The following is a 15314-nucleotide window of genomic DNA, read 5'->3' as shown; positions in this document are numbered from 1 at the left end:
TTGGAAATGGATGGACAAAGAGATACAAGAGACACACACACTTTCTCCAAAAATATTTACAACACCTGATAGGTAATGGAAAACCCAATGGGAAAAGGCGCAGGTAGCGCCCATCCGTAAAACCCCGGTAACGAGAAACTTCCTTCATCGAGGGTTTGGAACATGTGCCATGTGGACACATACTCAGGGGGACAGGGGGACTCATCTTGGCACGGTGCCAACATACAGAGGTCTGCTGCCCACAGACAGTGCACTTTAACGACTTATAAAATGATATTATAATATATAATCTGTCTAACCTGTTTATCCGGCACGTTTATCCTTCACTTAAAGTTTTAGAGGCAACGCACTGAAGTCCCAACAATCTTTTATCCATCTGTATTACAGTGGAGGAGTGCAGGACACACACACACACACACACACACACACACACACACACACACACACACACACACACACACACACACACACACACACACACACTAATGTCACCAGTTCACCTGAAACACACATCTTTGGACTGTGGGAAGAAACTCGCATGAATGCGGGAAGAACGTGTCAACTCCACACGGACAAAGTGGGGATCGAACCCACATCCAATCGCGCAGCCAAATGGTGCGTCTCACCACGGAGCCGCCGTAATCCCCTTTGTGCACCAGGACGCTTGTTTCGCTCTCGCTGCAAATAAATCAGCAGGATGTGCCTTTTGCGCCTTCGTGTTCGACCGAGGGTCGAACCCGGGATGCCGGGGCACACGAGCGGAACCGGCCGATGAACGAGCGCTCGTGCTGGCGTGTCTATTCCCTCTGTCCGGACAGCGGCCAGGAGCTCCGAAAAGGGCCGCAAGCTTCACCTCCATCGCTCAGTGACACGGACCCTTTTCGCAGTCCTAACGGGTTCCCAGCAGCCCCGCAACCCGGCAGCGAAGGACGAGCGGCTCGCCAGCGGCGACATTATGAGATACGAGCCCATCGTACACAATTCATTCATCACGGCAGGGTGCAGAAACTTCCAGAAGCTTGAGCAAAGGAACAGTTTCTCCAAAGTTCCAAATCAACAAAAGAAAACGGCAAATAAAGCAGAAAGAGTCTGCCGACACCAGGGGGCGTGGCGGTCAGCGCTCCGAAGGATCCAGGTTTGAATCCCACCTCCCGCTATGGTGCCCTGGAGCCAGGTAACCATCCTGGACTGATACAGTAAAAATTACCCTGCTGTGTGAATGGGGTCAACGCAGCTCTCACGACCGGAGGGCAGCGGTGAAACGGGCTGGATGCGAGAGGCGCGTCGCATGTGGGCGGAGAGCGCGGGGCCGGCGTTCCGGCGGGAAACGTTGCACACGTGCAGTCGACCCGCGACCCCCGCGCCGCCGCTGACATCGCAGCCGGCAAGCGACGGGGCCCATCTGGACGGGACATCAGAAGCGCAACGCAAACGTGCGAGCGATTAATGCGAACCCCCCCCTCCGTCGTCCGCTTACACTTTGAACTCTGAGTGGAAACAGACGCAGGTTCAGGAGGCGAACGCCTGCGATCGCTGCCCCCCCCAGAGCGGAACCCCATGCGGACTTCTAGAAAATCTCCACGCTAACTTAGTGCGGGAAGACACGATCTTCACTGCATCGAATGCCCTTAGTTCAAAAATTAAATCAAAATTTTTTCTCCTTTTTTCTGGATTGAAATGCATCTTTGTCATTAAAAAAAAAAAAAAATGATCACGATTAATTCATTACCTACCAACGCCGAAGACATGTGAACGTGATCTTTTGTTAATTCGAACGTGTAGGAGTCGAATGTGATGTTAACAGTGTTCTGTTGCGCGAAATACATTTTAACCATGCGATTACAGGTAAGAAAATGTTTAGTGACCATCTTCCCGTGCATCGCTTCTTCATGGCAGAAATATACCAATGGGCTATTTATAGACACCAGTTCCCATGTACATTTATTCATCTACTCATGCAGCAAACATTTTTCTGCAAAGCGATGTAAGTCTCGGAGGACGATACGGAGAGTACGTTACATCAGCAGAAGGGGAGAGTTGGATACAGACACATGATTCTAGAGTAGAGTCCATGTGTCACATTCCGCCATATGAACCAGTGTACATCACCGTGGTAGCTGCATGGGCTTTTCTGTTCCTCAACAAACTGTTCTAAAAAATTATTAAACGTAAACATGTAGATGTTAATCATGAAATTGCAACACTGGGGGACGAGTGAGTCTGGAAGAGGTGAGTTTTAAGGCCCGTTTTAAATGTAGATGGATTCAGCAGTTCTGAGTGACGGGGGGAGGTTGTCGTACCGCATCGGAGCCAGAACTGAAAACCTTTGTGCTTTTGATTTTGTGCCTCTTATGTGCGGGACCACCAACTGGGCGGAGGTGGAGGAGCGTGCGACACAATTCTGGTGGAACCAAATGCGAATGTAAAAAAAAAAAAAAATGTTCCATGACGGACATATTGACTACACGAAAGACAAAAAATAATCAATCGTTTCTGCAACAAGCCAGTCCGATGCCACAAGAATCCCATTTGCATGTTGCAGCAGAATGACGTGCAGCGAAATCTGTCGCCTTCCAGCCAAACCACCCGCCTTCAGGCCGGAGGATGAAGCTCTTCATGTCTTGGCCATCAAAGGCCACACGTGGGGCCCCCCCACCCACCTGCCACATCTGAGCACCACACGCTTGTCGGTGTCACCACGAAAGTCTCACACATGTTTGACAGCCATGCTGCAGTCAGCATTGACCTCCTGACCTGCGCGCACACACACACACACACACACACACACACACACACACACACACGACTGTTTGTGCATTGCTGTGATTACCTTGATAAAACCAATGATTCCAAGTCCGGCCCCAGGAAAACTCACCGATGTACAGAACCTGTCAAAAGTTTGAGCACGCTTCCCAGACACCTCCCCCCCCCCCAAATTTAATTCATAAGTCATCTAGTTAAGAAGTCCGATGAGGAACTGAGCCGCCACGTCTTCCCAGCAGTTCCCAGCGATGTAGGACACTCGTGCGCCGTTTCGCCTGCGCTCTTCTGTCCTGTGGGATCTACGGAGGTGTTGCCCAGGTGAACACACACTTCTCTGGTGCTGTATGAGCGCCTAAAGCTCTGCTGCACCTAGCTTTAAATAAAAACACGAAGCAGTGCCCGTCTTGGGGATGCGTCCACACAGTCTACCTTTCATGGGTTCGCTGTCCTCGTGGGTTAGACGAACACACACGGGCGCACACACGATGGGAAGGGACCCACGCCAATGCCTGCACACACGCACAAACAAAGAATCCTCATTTCTAGACAGGGAATGTGCACATGCTCCTAAACAAGGCATGTTTACCGTTGCTGTGCTCAGCGACTCTATAGATCACAGCACGAGGGTGTGTGTGTGTGTGTGGGGGGGGGGGGGGGTCATCCCAGCATGCCCGTCACTCAAACTGGGAGACGCATCCTTTTACAAATTTAGCACCCCCGCATTCGCCCTCACACCGCCCCCTCTTGCATTCCATGGTCCGGCACCTCCACCCCCCCTTCCCGGGCCCCTCCATTGTCTTGGGGGTGATGGAGCGATATCCGCAAAACCCTGCTCACGGCGTCCGCGCTTATTTTGGTAGAACCGCGCAATCCGACACTGCGGAGGAAACATTTCGGAGAAGAGCACTTACATATTTAGCCGCGAAAACAAAGCAGTGGACGAAAGGCCAGGAGGTCCGTCTGGATAAAGTGGCTCTATTTAAGCCGGACCTTTCGTGGCCCCGCTCTTATCGAAGGTAGAAATGCAGCCAGTAACCCGAGTGGCAAGCTCAGATCTCACAGCAAGACGCAAAAATGTGCTCATCCACACACACGTGCTTGTTTCCATGAATGGAATGAATGTCACGGGAGAAAAAAAGATAATAAAATTACTTATTGTATTATTTTTTATAGGGGAAAAACTGCAGTTCATTGCAAGCTCATTCCAAATGCACCCTAAATGATGCTGAGTATCATAAAGAAAAAGCAGTGTAACACTTGCAGTTAAAGCAACAACAGTGAGGCTTGATGTTTTGAGTTATTTAAGTCTACATTTGGAATCGGAGTAAGAACAATGGGTTTTCTTTCATTAGATTTTATGTGGCGTGGCTGGTGGCATCGCAGCTGAAGCGTTGCAGAAGGTTGCCGGTTCGATCCCCACCTCCGGCTCTTGTGCCCTTGAGTAAGGGGCTTGCCCTGCAATTGTTCCAGTACCTTCACCCGGCTGTGTGCCCGGGTGCCTAGTTGTGGACCTGCAATGGACTGGCGTCCCGCCCAGGGTGTGCCCTCCCGCCACTCCTTCGGCCTTGCGTCCCTTGTCTCCAAGACAGGCTTCCCACAACCCTGCTCAGGACTAGTGCTTATTAAAATTGGTTGGTTAGATGTTTAATTTGATAGGAACTCCTTTTTTCCCCATTTATTGGGGGGGGGGGGGGGGGGGCGTCTCTATGTATTGATAAATTTTGCCATCTTTAGAGGAATTCTACTCTGCCATCAAATAAAAGACAAGTGTAGGCTCCCATTTTACTCCGCCGTATACTACGATGGACGGTACGAGTGGTGGTGTTACGGACGAATCACAGCGGTGAAACGCCAAACTGTGTCATCTTCAAGATATCTACTAAGAACAGCCTTTCATGGAAGAGCGAGTGCAAGAAAGGAGAGGAGCAGACCTGCGGGGACAAAGGGGTACGACCGCGTTAAAGAGCCTGGTTACGGAGACCAGCTCTGCCACCCCCCGCGAAGTGATTCCAACAACTACCTTTGATAGAGCAGGGAAAGGATTACACTAGTACAACCTGCTTTCATAGCAGGGCGTGTCACTTTTCCAGAGCGACTTACAACATTAAACTACCTGCAGTTATTTACCCATCTGGGGACTTTTACCGGAGCAACTGAGGGTAAATACCTAGCTCAACTGTACTACAGCAGCGGGCGAGATTCGAACCGGCAACTCTGGATCCAAAGGTAACACCTCTAACCAGATCGCCATCGGCTGTCCCGGCTTGCCACGCAGATAAATGCTGGGAGACAAAACAAGGTAAAGTACACCGTTGGTGCGCACAGTGTGAATACTCTCGCCTTTGTACAACAGTGCCATGTACAGCGTTCCAGCTGAAGATGTCTGATGGCGTGAAGGCAAAAGGGAAAAGATGTACGGTGCTGCGCTACCTGCCCAGAACACATCTCGACGAGAAACGCTCCAAAAGGTGGAAGCACACACAGACACATTGTCCGAAACCACTAGTCCCAAGCGGGGTCGCGGCGAACCGGAGCCTAACCCGGCAACGCAGGGCGCGAGGCTGGAGGGGGAGGGGACACACCCAGGACGGGACGCCAGTCCATCACAAGGTACCCCAAGTGGGAACAGAACCCCAGACCCACCAGAGAGCAGGACCCGGTCAAACCCGCCACACCACCGCGCCCCCTCAGGCGAAAGCACAGAAAAATTAAAGAAAAAGGAGAAGGTTTCCCAGGCCGCGTGTTGGCTTTATTACCAAAACGGTCATAAACGCGCACTTTGTCATTTCACAATAGCACCAGGACGAACGTGCCCGGCTGCAAGAGAAGTCTGAAATGCCTCCGCTTGGGCTCAGAGCGCCGGTTCGAGGCGATGCATTTTCGCGACGACCACGTCGGGGGAGGACGACGGCGACGTCGTTACAAATCCTGCGAGAGGTGCACACACCCTGGCCCTGAAAACATGACCCGGAAACAAGACACACACACACACACACACACACACACACACACACACACACACACACCATAACGCAGGAGGCATTCGGCTGCGGGCTGAGACCAGCGCCTTGTGACATCTGCCCGTAATGTCCGATTTCGCCACTTCCACAGCGTACGAGTGCCAGAGCGCACACTCACTGCTGGGCACCAAACTCACTGCTTCTCTGCTCACCTCACTAATTTCACTGTTGTCATCATTTTCCTTATTCATTTCTTTCCTATTTCTCAAGGGAAGCAGGTAGTGTAGAGGTTACTACTGCTGACTTCCTCCTGAAGGGTCCGGGTTCGAATCCCGCCTCCTGCTCTGGTGCCTTTCATTAAGGTACTCGTCCTAAATTACTCCAGGAAAAACAACCAGGCTGTATAAATGGGTAAACGTTTGGATATAACTTACACTATTAAGTTGCTTTGGAGAGAAATGTATTTGAATGAATGAACGGATTCATCAATTAAATTGAGATCATGAATATCACAACATGTGCTGCGCCATAGTTACCTACAGAGCTCATCTTCATCTGCAACCCTTGGGCAGGAAGACCACACACACACACACACAGAGTCTGAAACCGCTTATCCCAAGGGGGGTTGCAGCAAACCGGAGCCTAACCCGGCAACGCAGGGCGCAAGGCTGGAGGGGGAGGGGACACACCCAGGACGGGATGCCAGTCCATCGCAAGGCACCCCAAGCAGAACTCGAACCCCAGACCCAAAGGTGAGCTATCACAGGCCAAACCCGCTGTACCACCGCGCCCCGCAGGAAGACCATTTAAGACTAAGATGACCAGTAAGAGGTGACAAAAGTCCATCCGTGGTTCTGACATTCCATGAAAGATGCAACATGTAGGCACGGGGAGAAAGGCGCGCGCTCCCATTTCTGCGGCGTCCCTTGCGGCGTGATTGACGGTAACGCCCCCCCCGTCCCCCTCTGACCTTGGGCGCTCCCTGCGCGCACCTTGCGGACGGAAATGTGAAACGTGCCGGGCTCAGCGGCTCGGTCGATGCCGGAGCGGGGCGCGGACAAGCCAACGGCACTGTTGTGGCGCGGAGTAAAGGAAATCCATCTTCCATTAGCTCTGTCACATTGTCCTTTCAGGCCAGCACCCACCCGGTCCTCACGCACCCTGGGACAACAACCCCAAATTGCAGCAAAACGTAAGGACCCGGGCTTGGAAAAACACCGCGGGTCACAATCGGCAGCTCGCGTTTCACTGGTGAAGGACACGGGGGCCGTGTAGACATTATGCTAATAAGTGCGTGCTGCTATTAGACTCTGGGGAGCCACGTGCGGCACGAGGAACTATGGACAACGTGCAAAACTGATGATTCCCTTTAAGGCCACGGCTGAAGATTCGGGTCTCAAAGAGCGAAAACAAATGGTTCGGATGCAACAAGGCTGTCTAACTGTTATGACTGTAAACAGGATTCTAGCTCCTCCACCCCTGCCCGCTTGGTGGTCCCAAGCACAAAAGGTCCAGAAGCATGAAGGTTCTCAGTTCTGGCACCGATGTGGTGGAACGACCTCCCCCTCTCACTCAGAATTGCTGACTCTCTGCCCATATTTAAAAAGGGTCTTAAAACTCATCTCTTCTGGACTCACTTCGCCCACCATCTCTTAAGTTCACGTAACGTGTAAATGTTCATGATCTATAACTTTGAGATCATAACTGTTGAACAACGGATACACCTTCACGCAGCTACTCCTATAATGTAAATGTTTAATAATAATAAAAAATAGGAATGTGATTAGGAATGGTGTATATTTTGATAAATCTTTATGCAGCTACACGTGGGATGAACACAGTTTCTTTCCACCATATGAACCAATCTAGAAACTCCTTGTCAGGAATTGGGCTGTACGACTGAGTTACGCACAGGCTCGCTTGAACACCGAGGGTCATACATTTATTTATTCAGCTGACACTTTTCTCCAAAGCAACATACCATTTCGCATCCATTGACACAGCTGGGTACTTTCTTCCACTGTATCAATTCAGGGTAAGTACTTTCACTATTGATTAAAGGGTACTAAAGCAGAAGGTGGGGTTCGAACCTGCGTTTTTTGAGTCCAAAGGCAGCAAGTCTAACCACCACGCCACCTGCTGTTCCAATTTATGCATGCATGTCTACACAAACCTTATCATACATGCATACCACTTAAAAGCTTTAAGCGAAACACATGAAAGATAAAATTAATGCGGGGAATGAAACGTACACGTGTAACTCTTACCGGGAACCAAACAAGTTCCAGCAAACACGGCCCCGATGACGGTGCCTCCCACCACGTATGTCGGCGCTGTGCCTTAATGGGACGGCCTCCAATTCGAAATAATACAAATGAAAGGGGCGAAAACAATACAAGGAACATGCCTCGGGGCTCCGCGGGGTTCTCGGCAGTTTCTGCACTGTACGTTCTTTGATACTCTGGTGCCTCGGCTAAAAACTGACAAAGCGGCGCCTAATGAGAGGGCTGATGGGAAATCGATCATCGGCGTTACAGGCACCGCGAGGCAGGGAGAGCCACGGTGACCTTTCCCAAATGTCACCGTCCGTCGCTGTTCTCTTTGCCATTATCGACGTGGTTGTGGGGGGGATCATTGCTCTGATCGGTAAAGCTAGCGGGCCGATCGGTACCGTCCCCCTCCTTAGCAAGCCCTGAGAAGAGCCCTGGGAGCAGGGGTGGGGCAGGGCGGGGGGGGAACATAACTCGGCGCCATCGGTGTGTAACTCTGAAGAGTTCATGGCTTTTTAGAAGAAGAAGAAGAAGAAGAAAAAAAAAAAAAATCTCCCACAATGTGCTGTTGAGCGCTACAAGGTCTGGATTTCCCAGGTGGGACACGGGTCACAAGCGAAGCGCTTTAATGAAACGGCAGTAACGCTTTGACCGCTCGTGACCTGCGCTTTATTAGTATTTCACTTTGACGAATGCTGGCAGCGCTAACTGGATTAGCAGGCATTCTAACACGACTTCCTACCAACGGCCCACCTACAATTTGTACATTTCTAAGAACGTGAGCTCGACGCCTAGCTCCAGAAGATGTCAGTTAACATAAATATGTAAGGAAAAATGCTTGACCAAGAACTTCTACGCTATTTCAGCCTTCTTGACAAAAACTGCCTTCAGAGGGTCCCAGACAGAAAACAGCTGCGATGGACGCCTTCTGAAAACATACCCTTTCCCTCCCCAAACAACGGCTATACTATTCAATACAACGGCTTTTTTTTTTTTTTTTGCATTTTTGCGGTAATTTTACTTTACCACAACAGGTACTTGATTCGCTGCATGCTAGGTTTTCACTCTATAAAGCACAATCCCAGGTAATTACAACCATCAATTACGGTAAATCTAATACTGCAACGGAAAGAGCAGAGTAATAGTAATATTAACAGCAGTATTTCATTTACTGAGCTGAAACTTAAATTACTTTAAGGCCCTGGAAAATCACCGCTCTGATTTCTTTGAGGGCAATAAAAACTTCTGCACTTCACTTATGCTGTTGTGAAATTACATATTACACTTATTTACATTTATTCGTTTCGTAGATGCTTTTTCTCCAAACACTATGTCATATTTAGCCAGGACCTTTTTTCACCTGAAGTAACTTGCAGTATTAGATACACCACCTCCAGTGAGTCACTCACACACTGGTAGAACACAGTTTAACACAACACATACTGTAGGGCATTTATTTAGCAGACCCTTTGCTCTGAAGCAACTTACATTGTTAAGCTACTAACAACTATTTATACACTTACACAGTTGTGCAACTTTACATATATATATATATATATATATATATATATATATAGTGGGGCGCGGTGGCGCAGTGGGTTGGACCACAGACCTGCTCTCTGGTGGGTCTGGGGTTCAAGTCCCGCTTGGGGTGCCTTGCGACGGACTGGCGTCCCGTCCTGGGTGTGTCCCCTCCCCCTCCAGCCTTACGCCCTGTGTTGCCGGGTAGGCTCCGGTTCCCCGTGACCCCGTATGGGACAAGCGGTTCTGAAAATGTATGTGTGTGTGTGTATATATATATATATATATATATATATATATTTATTTACATAGGAGACACCTTTCTCCAAAGCGATTTCCAATGAACTTTATGTAGTGTTATCAACCCACACACCTTATTCACCGCAGTGACTTACACTGCTGGGTCACTCATCCACAAATCAGCGGAACACACTATTACTTAGACACTATGGGTGAACCTGAACAGCATGTCTTTGGACTGTGGGAGGAAACCAGAGCACCTGAAGGAAACCCATGCAGATACGGGAAGAACAAACAAACTCCGGGGATGGAACCCACATCCTCTCGCACCACCCAGGCGCCGTGAGAGAGCAGCGCTACCCGCCGACACTGTAGGGCATTTAGAGTCACCGACTCATTCAATTATCCGACACTTTTCTCCGAAGTGACTTAAAATATTAAGACGCTAACAGTGATGTACTCATTTATAGAGCTGAGTAACTTTAACCGTATCAATGTAGTACTTGGTAAGGGTTCCACATCAGGAAGGGGGATTCAAACATTTCTTAGGGTTACATAGGTCTTTCAGCGGGCAGCGTCCACACATTTTGAGGGGAGAAATAAAAACAGCGATCACGTGACCTTATGATTTCATATTAGTTTGATGTCATAACAGCAGTGAGGAAAATTATGCACACGTGAATGTTCAGCATACACCCTGCCTCACACCTTATGCTTCCTGGATAGACTCTGAGGCTCTGCGGCCCTGCAACAGCCAACAGGCAGCTGAGGCAATCAGTTATTGATGATAAATAAATCAATTAAACCGTAACGCTGAAAAACAAAGTAGAATTTGTCACAAACGTTTAGTTTCAGTGTTATGACTGTCGCACTAAATATTATTTAAAGAGCAATATGTGGATATTTTAATAAACTCGGTGACATTTTTCATCCAGAAACTTTTTTTTTTTTTTTGTTTCACAAGAAATGACGGCAATTTAAGCCCCTCCCAACAGGAATTTGCTTCTTTCATGTGAAGAATTAAACCTATTATCCATGAGGCGAGTTAAATTTTTAACGCGAAAAGAAATTAATGGAGGGCTGGAACAAATACTACCAGTACGTCACTCTGAGGAAAGAATTCATGGCGCCAAAAATGTTCAGCACCTGATACGGTCCACAACGAACTGAGTATTTGGCACAGAACTTTGTCTATTTATTTATTTATTTAAGCCCCTCAGAACTGTTTTACACCACATTTTGGTACTGGCACCTGTAACTGTACCGCAGTAAATATTTCACAACTTCAAACTGCCATCCTGCTCTTTACAGTCCCGTTTGAGTCATCTGTGTTCCTAGCAGGGTGTGTGTGTGTGTGTCGCACGAGTCGATATTAGGTCACACACTTCGCCACATCCTCACACCTTCTGAAGACCTTTGGATCGTACGTATATGGGCGCGAGCGCGCGCACACTGCATAATCGCGCTTAAAAATAGAGGTTCTGGTATTCCAGACAGGATAAAAACACACGTCTCCACAAACACACGTTATAAATAAGCTTCCTGCGAGCAGCCCAGCGACGCAGGGATTAAAGCCATTTTTGCGTTTGCGGTGCCATATGGGTATGAGGTCAAGGGGCCACGGCTTTTAAGCGCTGTAATGAGCAGAGACTGTGAGAGCAGTGCAGTGGAGTGGGGTTAGGACACATGTCCTCTCAATGGAGCGCGAGTGCAGTCATGAATGAGTCCTGTTCAAGGTCAGCGTGCTTTTTACGAGCCATGTCAGCCATTCAGGAGGAGGAACACACACACAAAAGAGGCTACAGAAACACGGCGGACACGGAAACGCAGCGGACGAGCTTAGAGAGGGGAGAGACGTTAAACGGAGACGAAAAAGGGACACACACAGCGCCTGAGAGCAGCACGCGCTTCGACACGTCAGGGCTGTGTAAATACAGTATTACAGAGCCTTTCGCTGAGCTCTGCCATTCCGCTCACAGAAAGTTTCGTCGCGAACGGCCGTTCAAGACCACCGTGCGGCGAGCCTGTGTTTTTTTTTTTTTTTTTGGGGCATGCCGTGCGGGAACGCGCGCAGCTCGTGCCCGTTTTTATGAATGAAGCGCATTATGCAAATTGGAGGAGAGGCTCGCGAGGAGAAATGGCGGATCTGCGCGAGGAGTCCATTCACGTCCACAAAGGAAACACAGCGCGCCGTCTCTTCCTGGCGAGTCGCGCCCGACGGAGCTGCGCATCCGCGCTCATTATTTTCGCGAATAAACTAAACATCGCGTTGCGGGAGAGGATATTTAAATACGCACTTTGATGTTCCCTAAGGTGCCTTTAGAAATGTTTCCGATCCCCCCCCCCTCCGCACCCCCGCTAGCCGTCCCTCCCCCTCCTCGGGACTTGGCGTTCGGCGCGAGCAGGGGGCCCCGCGAGCCCCTTCCTTCCCCCGCGCGCTGTCAGCGCCTCTACCGCAAAGGAGCGCAGCGCGAACTCGTCCGGAGCAAAGTTGTCCACAGAGCCGGGGGCGCACCAGGTGTGAGCGCGCACCCTGCACTCCCACACTGCGCGATGATCGCGACTGGGAGCGACATGCGTGGCGTCCCCATCACTCCCCTCTCATCATCATCGTCATGCGATCATCATCATCATCGTCGCGGCCATGGTCATACGATGACACATGGTAAAGAGTGTACTTACTCGTCTGGCTGTGTTTCCTCGGTCATTTTTCTCCTTTCACCTCCAGTAAAGTCCCCCAGCGGGCACGCGCTCTGCACTCTTCATCGCTGTCCTCCTTCTTCTCCTCCTCCTCCTCCTCACATCCTGCACTGCTGCGTCCCTAAGGATCCTCTCTCCGTCCTCTTCTCTCTCCCATTCCTCTTCGTCTTGTTGCTTCTTTCCCGTTTCTCTGTGTTTGTGTGTGTGTGTGTGTGTGTGTGTGTCTCGCAAGTGAAGTTTCCTCCGGGAGCGTATCCGCGCACACGCTGCGCGCTCCGCCGTGCGTACGCTGCGCGCGCTGCTCGAGCCGCGCCGCTCGCCGTGGGCACTCCGACGGCTCCGATGCCCCAGGGTGGCCCCGCGCGAGCCCCGTCTCCGCTTTACTCCATGTTGGATTGTGTGCGCTGCAGCGCGCGCCGCCGCCGACACGGCCAGCAGCAGCAGGAGGAGGAGGAGGAGGAGGAGGAGGAGGCGGCAGGGGGGTGGGGTGTGTGGAGGTGGGGTTGTTGGGGGGGGAGGCAGGGCGGAAGCGATGACGTCACAGGAGACCCGCCGCAACCCGCGCGAGACACAAAGTGGAAGTGGTGGCGACCGCAGTGTCCCGCGTTACGGTCCCGGTCCCCGCGGCTGCGGCGTTGCGATGGGCGCTAAACGCAGGGAGCGCTTTACTTCGAGTAACCCTTCCTCACACTGCTCTCGCGTGCTTCGACGACGTCGGTTCCACATAGCTCCTTCCCAGTAAAAGTAACCCTAACTGCGCCACCCGACTCCGAACACCACCACGATAAAATCATGTTGTTCTTCTCTTCAACTTTATGCGTTGTTTTAAAATCGCGTGTGTGTTTTCCGCCTATGCGTAAGCCCACATAATTTTTACTTAGATTGAACCCTGATGCTAAGTCGGTTGCAACACGTCGCGGTGTCATATTTCTGCGACGCCGTTGCCGTATAGAGTACAGTCCGCGCGCACAGCGGTGGAGGCGAAGGGCGGAACGGCAGTTGGTCTCCGCGACTCGCTGGGAGCGAACAGATAGTAGCGCTGCTGCACAGTGGAGCTGCGCGCACACACGCACTTACTTGTTGGAGCTTATAATATACCTCGTGGAAAAGAGCCGTTACCGGGTATTAGTGTGGTCTTCACCCCCTCCAAGAATGGATGCCTCCAGCAACAACAGCAATCCAATTTCACTAACCGCTGCTCTGAGCAAGCAGGGTCCCGGTGGAGCGGAGCCTATCCCGGAAGCACTGGCCACAATGCTGACGCAGGGTGGGTGCAGCTTGGATGGGACGCCAGTCCATGCAGGGTAGCCACACACACCCAGTCACTCACCCATTCGCACACTACGGATAATTAGTCACGAGTTCCCCTGAACTGCACGTGAGAGGAAACCGGAGCACCCGGAGGTAACCCACGCAGGGAGAACTTGCAAATTCCACATAGGCTGAGCAGGTATCGAACCCACGGTCTCTGGCGTTGTACGGCAACATCCCTGCTGGTTCCGCTAATAATAATAATAATAATGTCAGATGGATGTTAATGTAACTCCACTAGAAGTGTTTTCAGACACTTTTCTAGGACTCCTGTATCTCGTGACATCTATAAGCAATACTGAGTTTTGATTTCCAAAATACTTGTGAGGTGTTTATTGTAAAGACTATGGTGCTGTAACAGTTTCTCCAAAACTTTACCACCTAGACTGGTAAACACGGTGCGGTGGTGCTTTTTTGTTCTCAGACAGCCTGCTGTGAAACTGCACATGCTGCGGTGGGAGAAAACCTTGTTTTACTCTTGTTACTCTCTTAAGACAGACATGTTTGTCAAGTGACTCGCAGAGCTCCGCATGTCACATTTCCCCCTTTCGCACCTTCTAAATCAGTGCAGGTTAATATGATGTCACTCCAGATCACGCCGACAAGCAATATACTGCCGTTGCTGCCAAGACGACACGCAGCTATTGTCAGTAACCCTGATGCCAAGGAAATACGTGTAAGTTACAAACCATCGCAGATACATAACCTAGAATTCCCTCTTTCCTAAGTTTTCTCCATACGTTGTCCTAGATCTTCCAAGGTCAAAAATATGATGGTTTTTCCAGAACCCTGGAGCTGAGGAATGATTTTCATTTGGTCCAGGCAAAATGACATATTTCATTTTTTACAAAACACTTATCCAGTCTCCTTGTCTGATAAAGTAATTACTCGTGTGAGCACTGCAGCGTTGCGCTCATTTTGTGAAAATATGATGAAGTTTCGTAAGATGTGGAACTCGTCATTCTCGAACATTGAACAGGCACTGCGGCTCCGTGATGCTTTAGTGACGCACCCCTCACTTGTGGGGGGGGGTGGTTACAGCTGCTGCCTTTGGACGCAAAGGTTGCAGGTTTGATCCCCACTTCCAGTTGTAGTACCCCTGAGTAAAGTACTTACCCTAAATTGCTCAGTTGTATAACATTTACATACCAGACACTTTTCTCCAACGCAACTTCCAATGAACTCTATGTAGTGTTATGAGCCCACACACCTTATTCACCGCAGTGACTTACACTGCTAGATACACTTCTTACACTGGGTCACTCATCCATACATCAGTGGAACACACTCTCTCTGTCACTCACACACGATGGGTGAACGTGAACAACATGTCTTTGGAGTGTGGGAGGAAACCAGAGCACCCAAAGACTTACACTGCTAGATACACTTCTTACACTGGGTCACTCATCCATACATCAGTGGAACACACTCTCTCTGTCACTCACACACTATGGGTGAACCTCAACAGCATGTCTTTGCACTGTGGGAGGAAACCAGAGCACCCCAAGGAAACCCACACAGACACAAAATGCAAACTCCACAAAGACTG

General features: G+C 50.1%; 1 protein-coding gene across 1 annotated transcript in view; it reads right to left on the bottom strand.

The window, feature by feature from the left end:
• spred2a (sprouty related EVH1 domain containing 2a) overlaps positions 1-12888 on the bottom strand; it is a 38492-nt gene extending 25604 nt beyond the window's left edge. The window contains exon 1 of the mRNA XM_018751042.2: positions 12437-12888. Within this exon, the coding sequence (XP_018606558.1) occupies positions 12437-12462 (26 nt within the window). The 5' untranslated portion in view covers positions 12463-12888. The remainder of the gene's footprint in view (positions 1-12436) is intronic.
• Positions 12889-15314: the final 2426 nt, after the last annotated feature.

The sequence above is a fragment of the Scleropages formosus genome, chromosome 16 (assembly GCF_900964775.1).
Source record: "Scleropages formosus chromosome 16, fSclFor1.1, whole genome shotgun sequence".
Lineage (NCBI taxonomy): Eukaryota > Metazoa > Chordata > Actinopteri > Osteoglossiformes > Osteoglossidae > Scleropages > Scleropages formosus.
The sequence above is the reverse complement of the archived record's forward strand: the minus strand, read 5'-3'. Positions and strand labels throughout refer to the sequence as shown.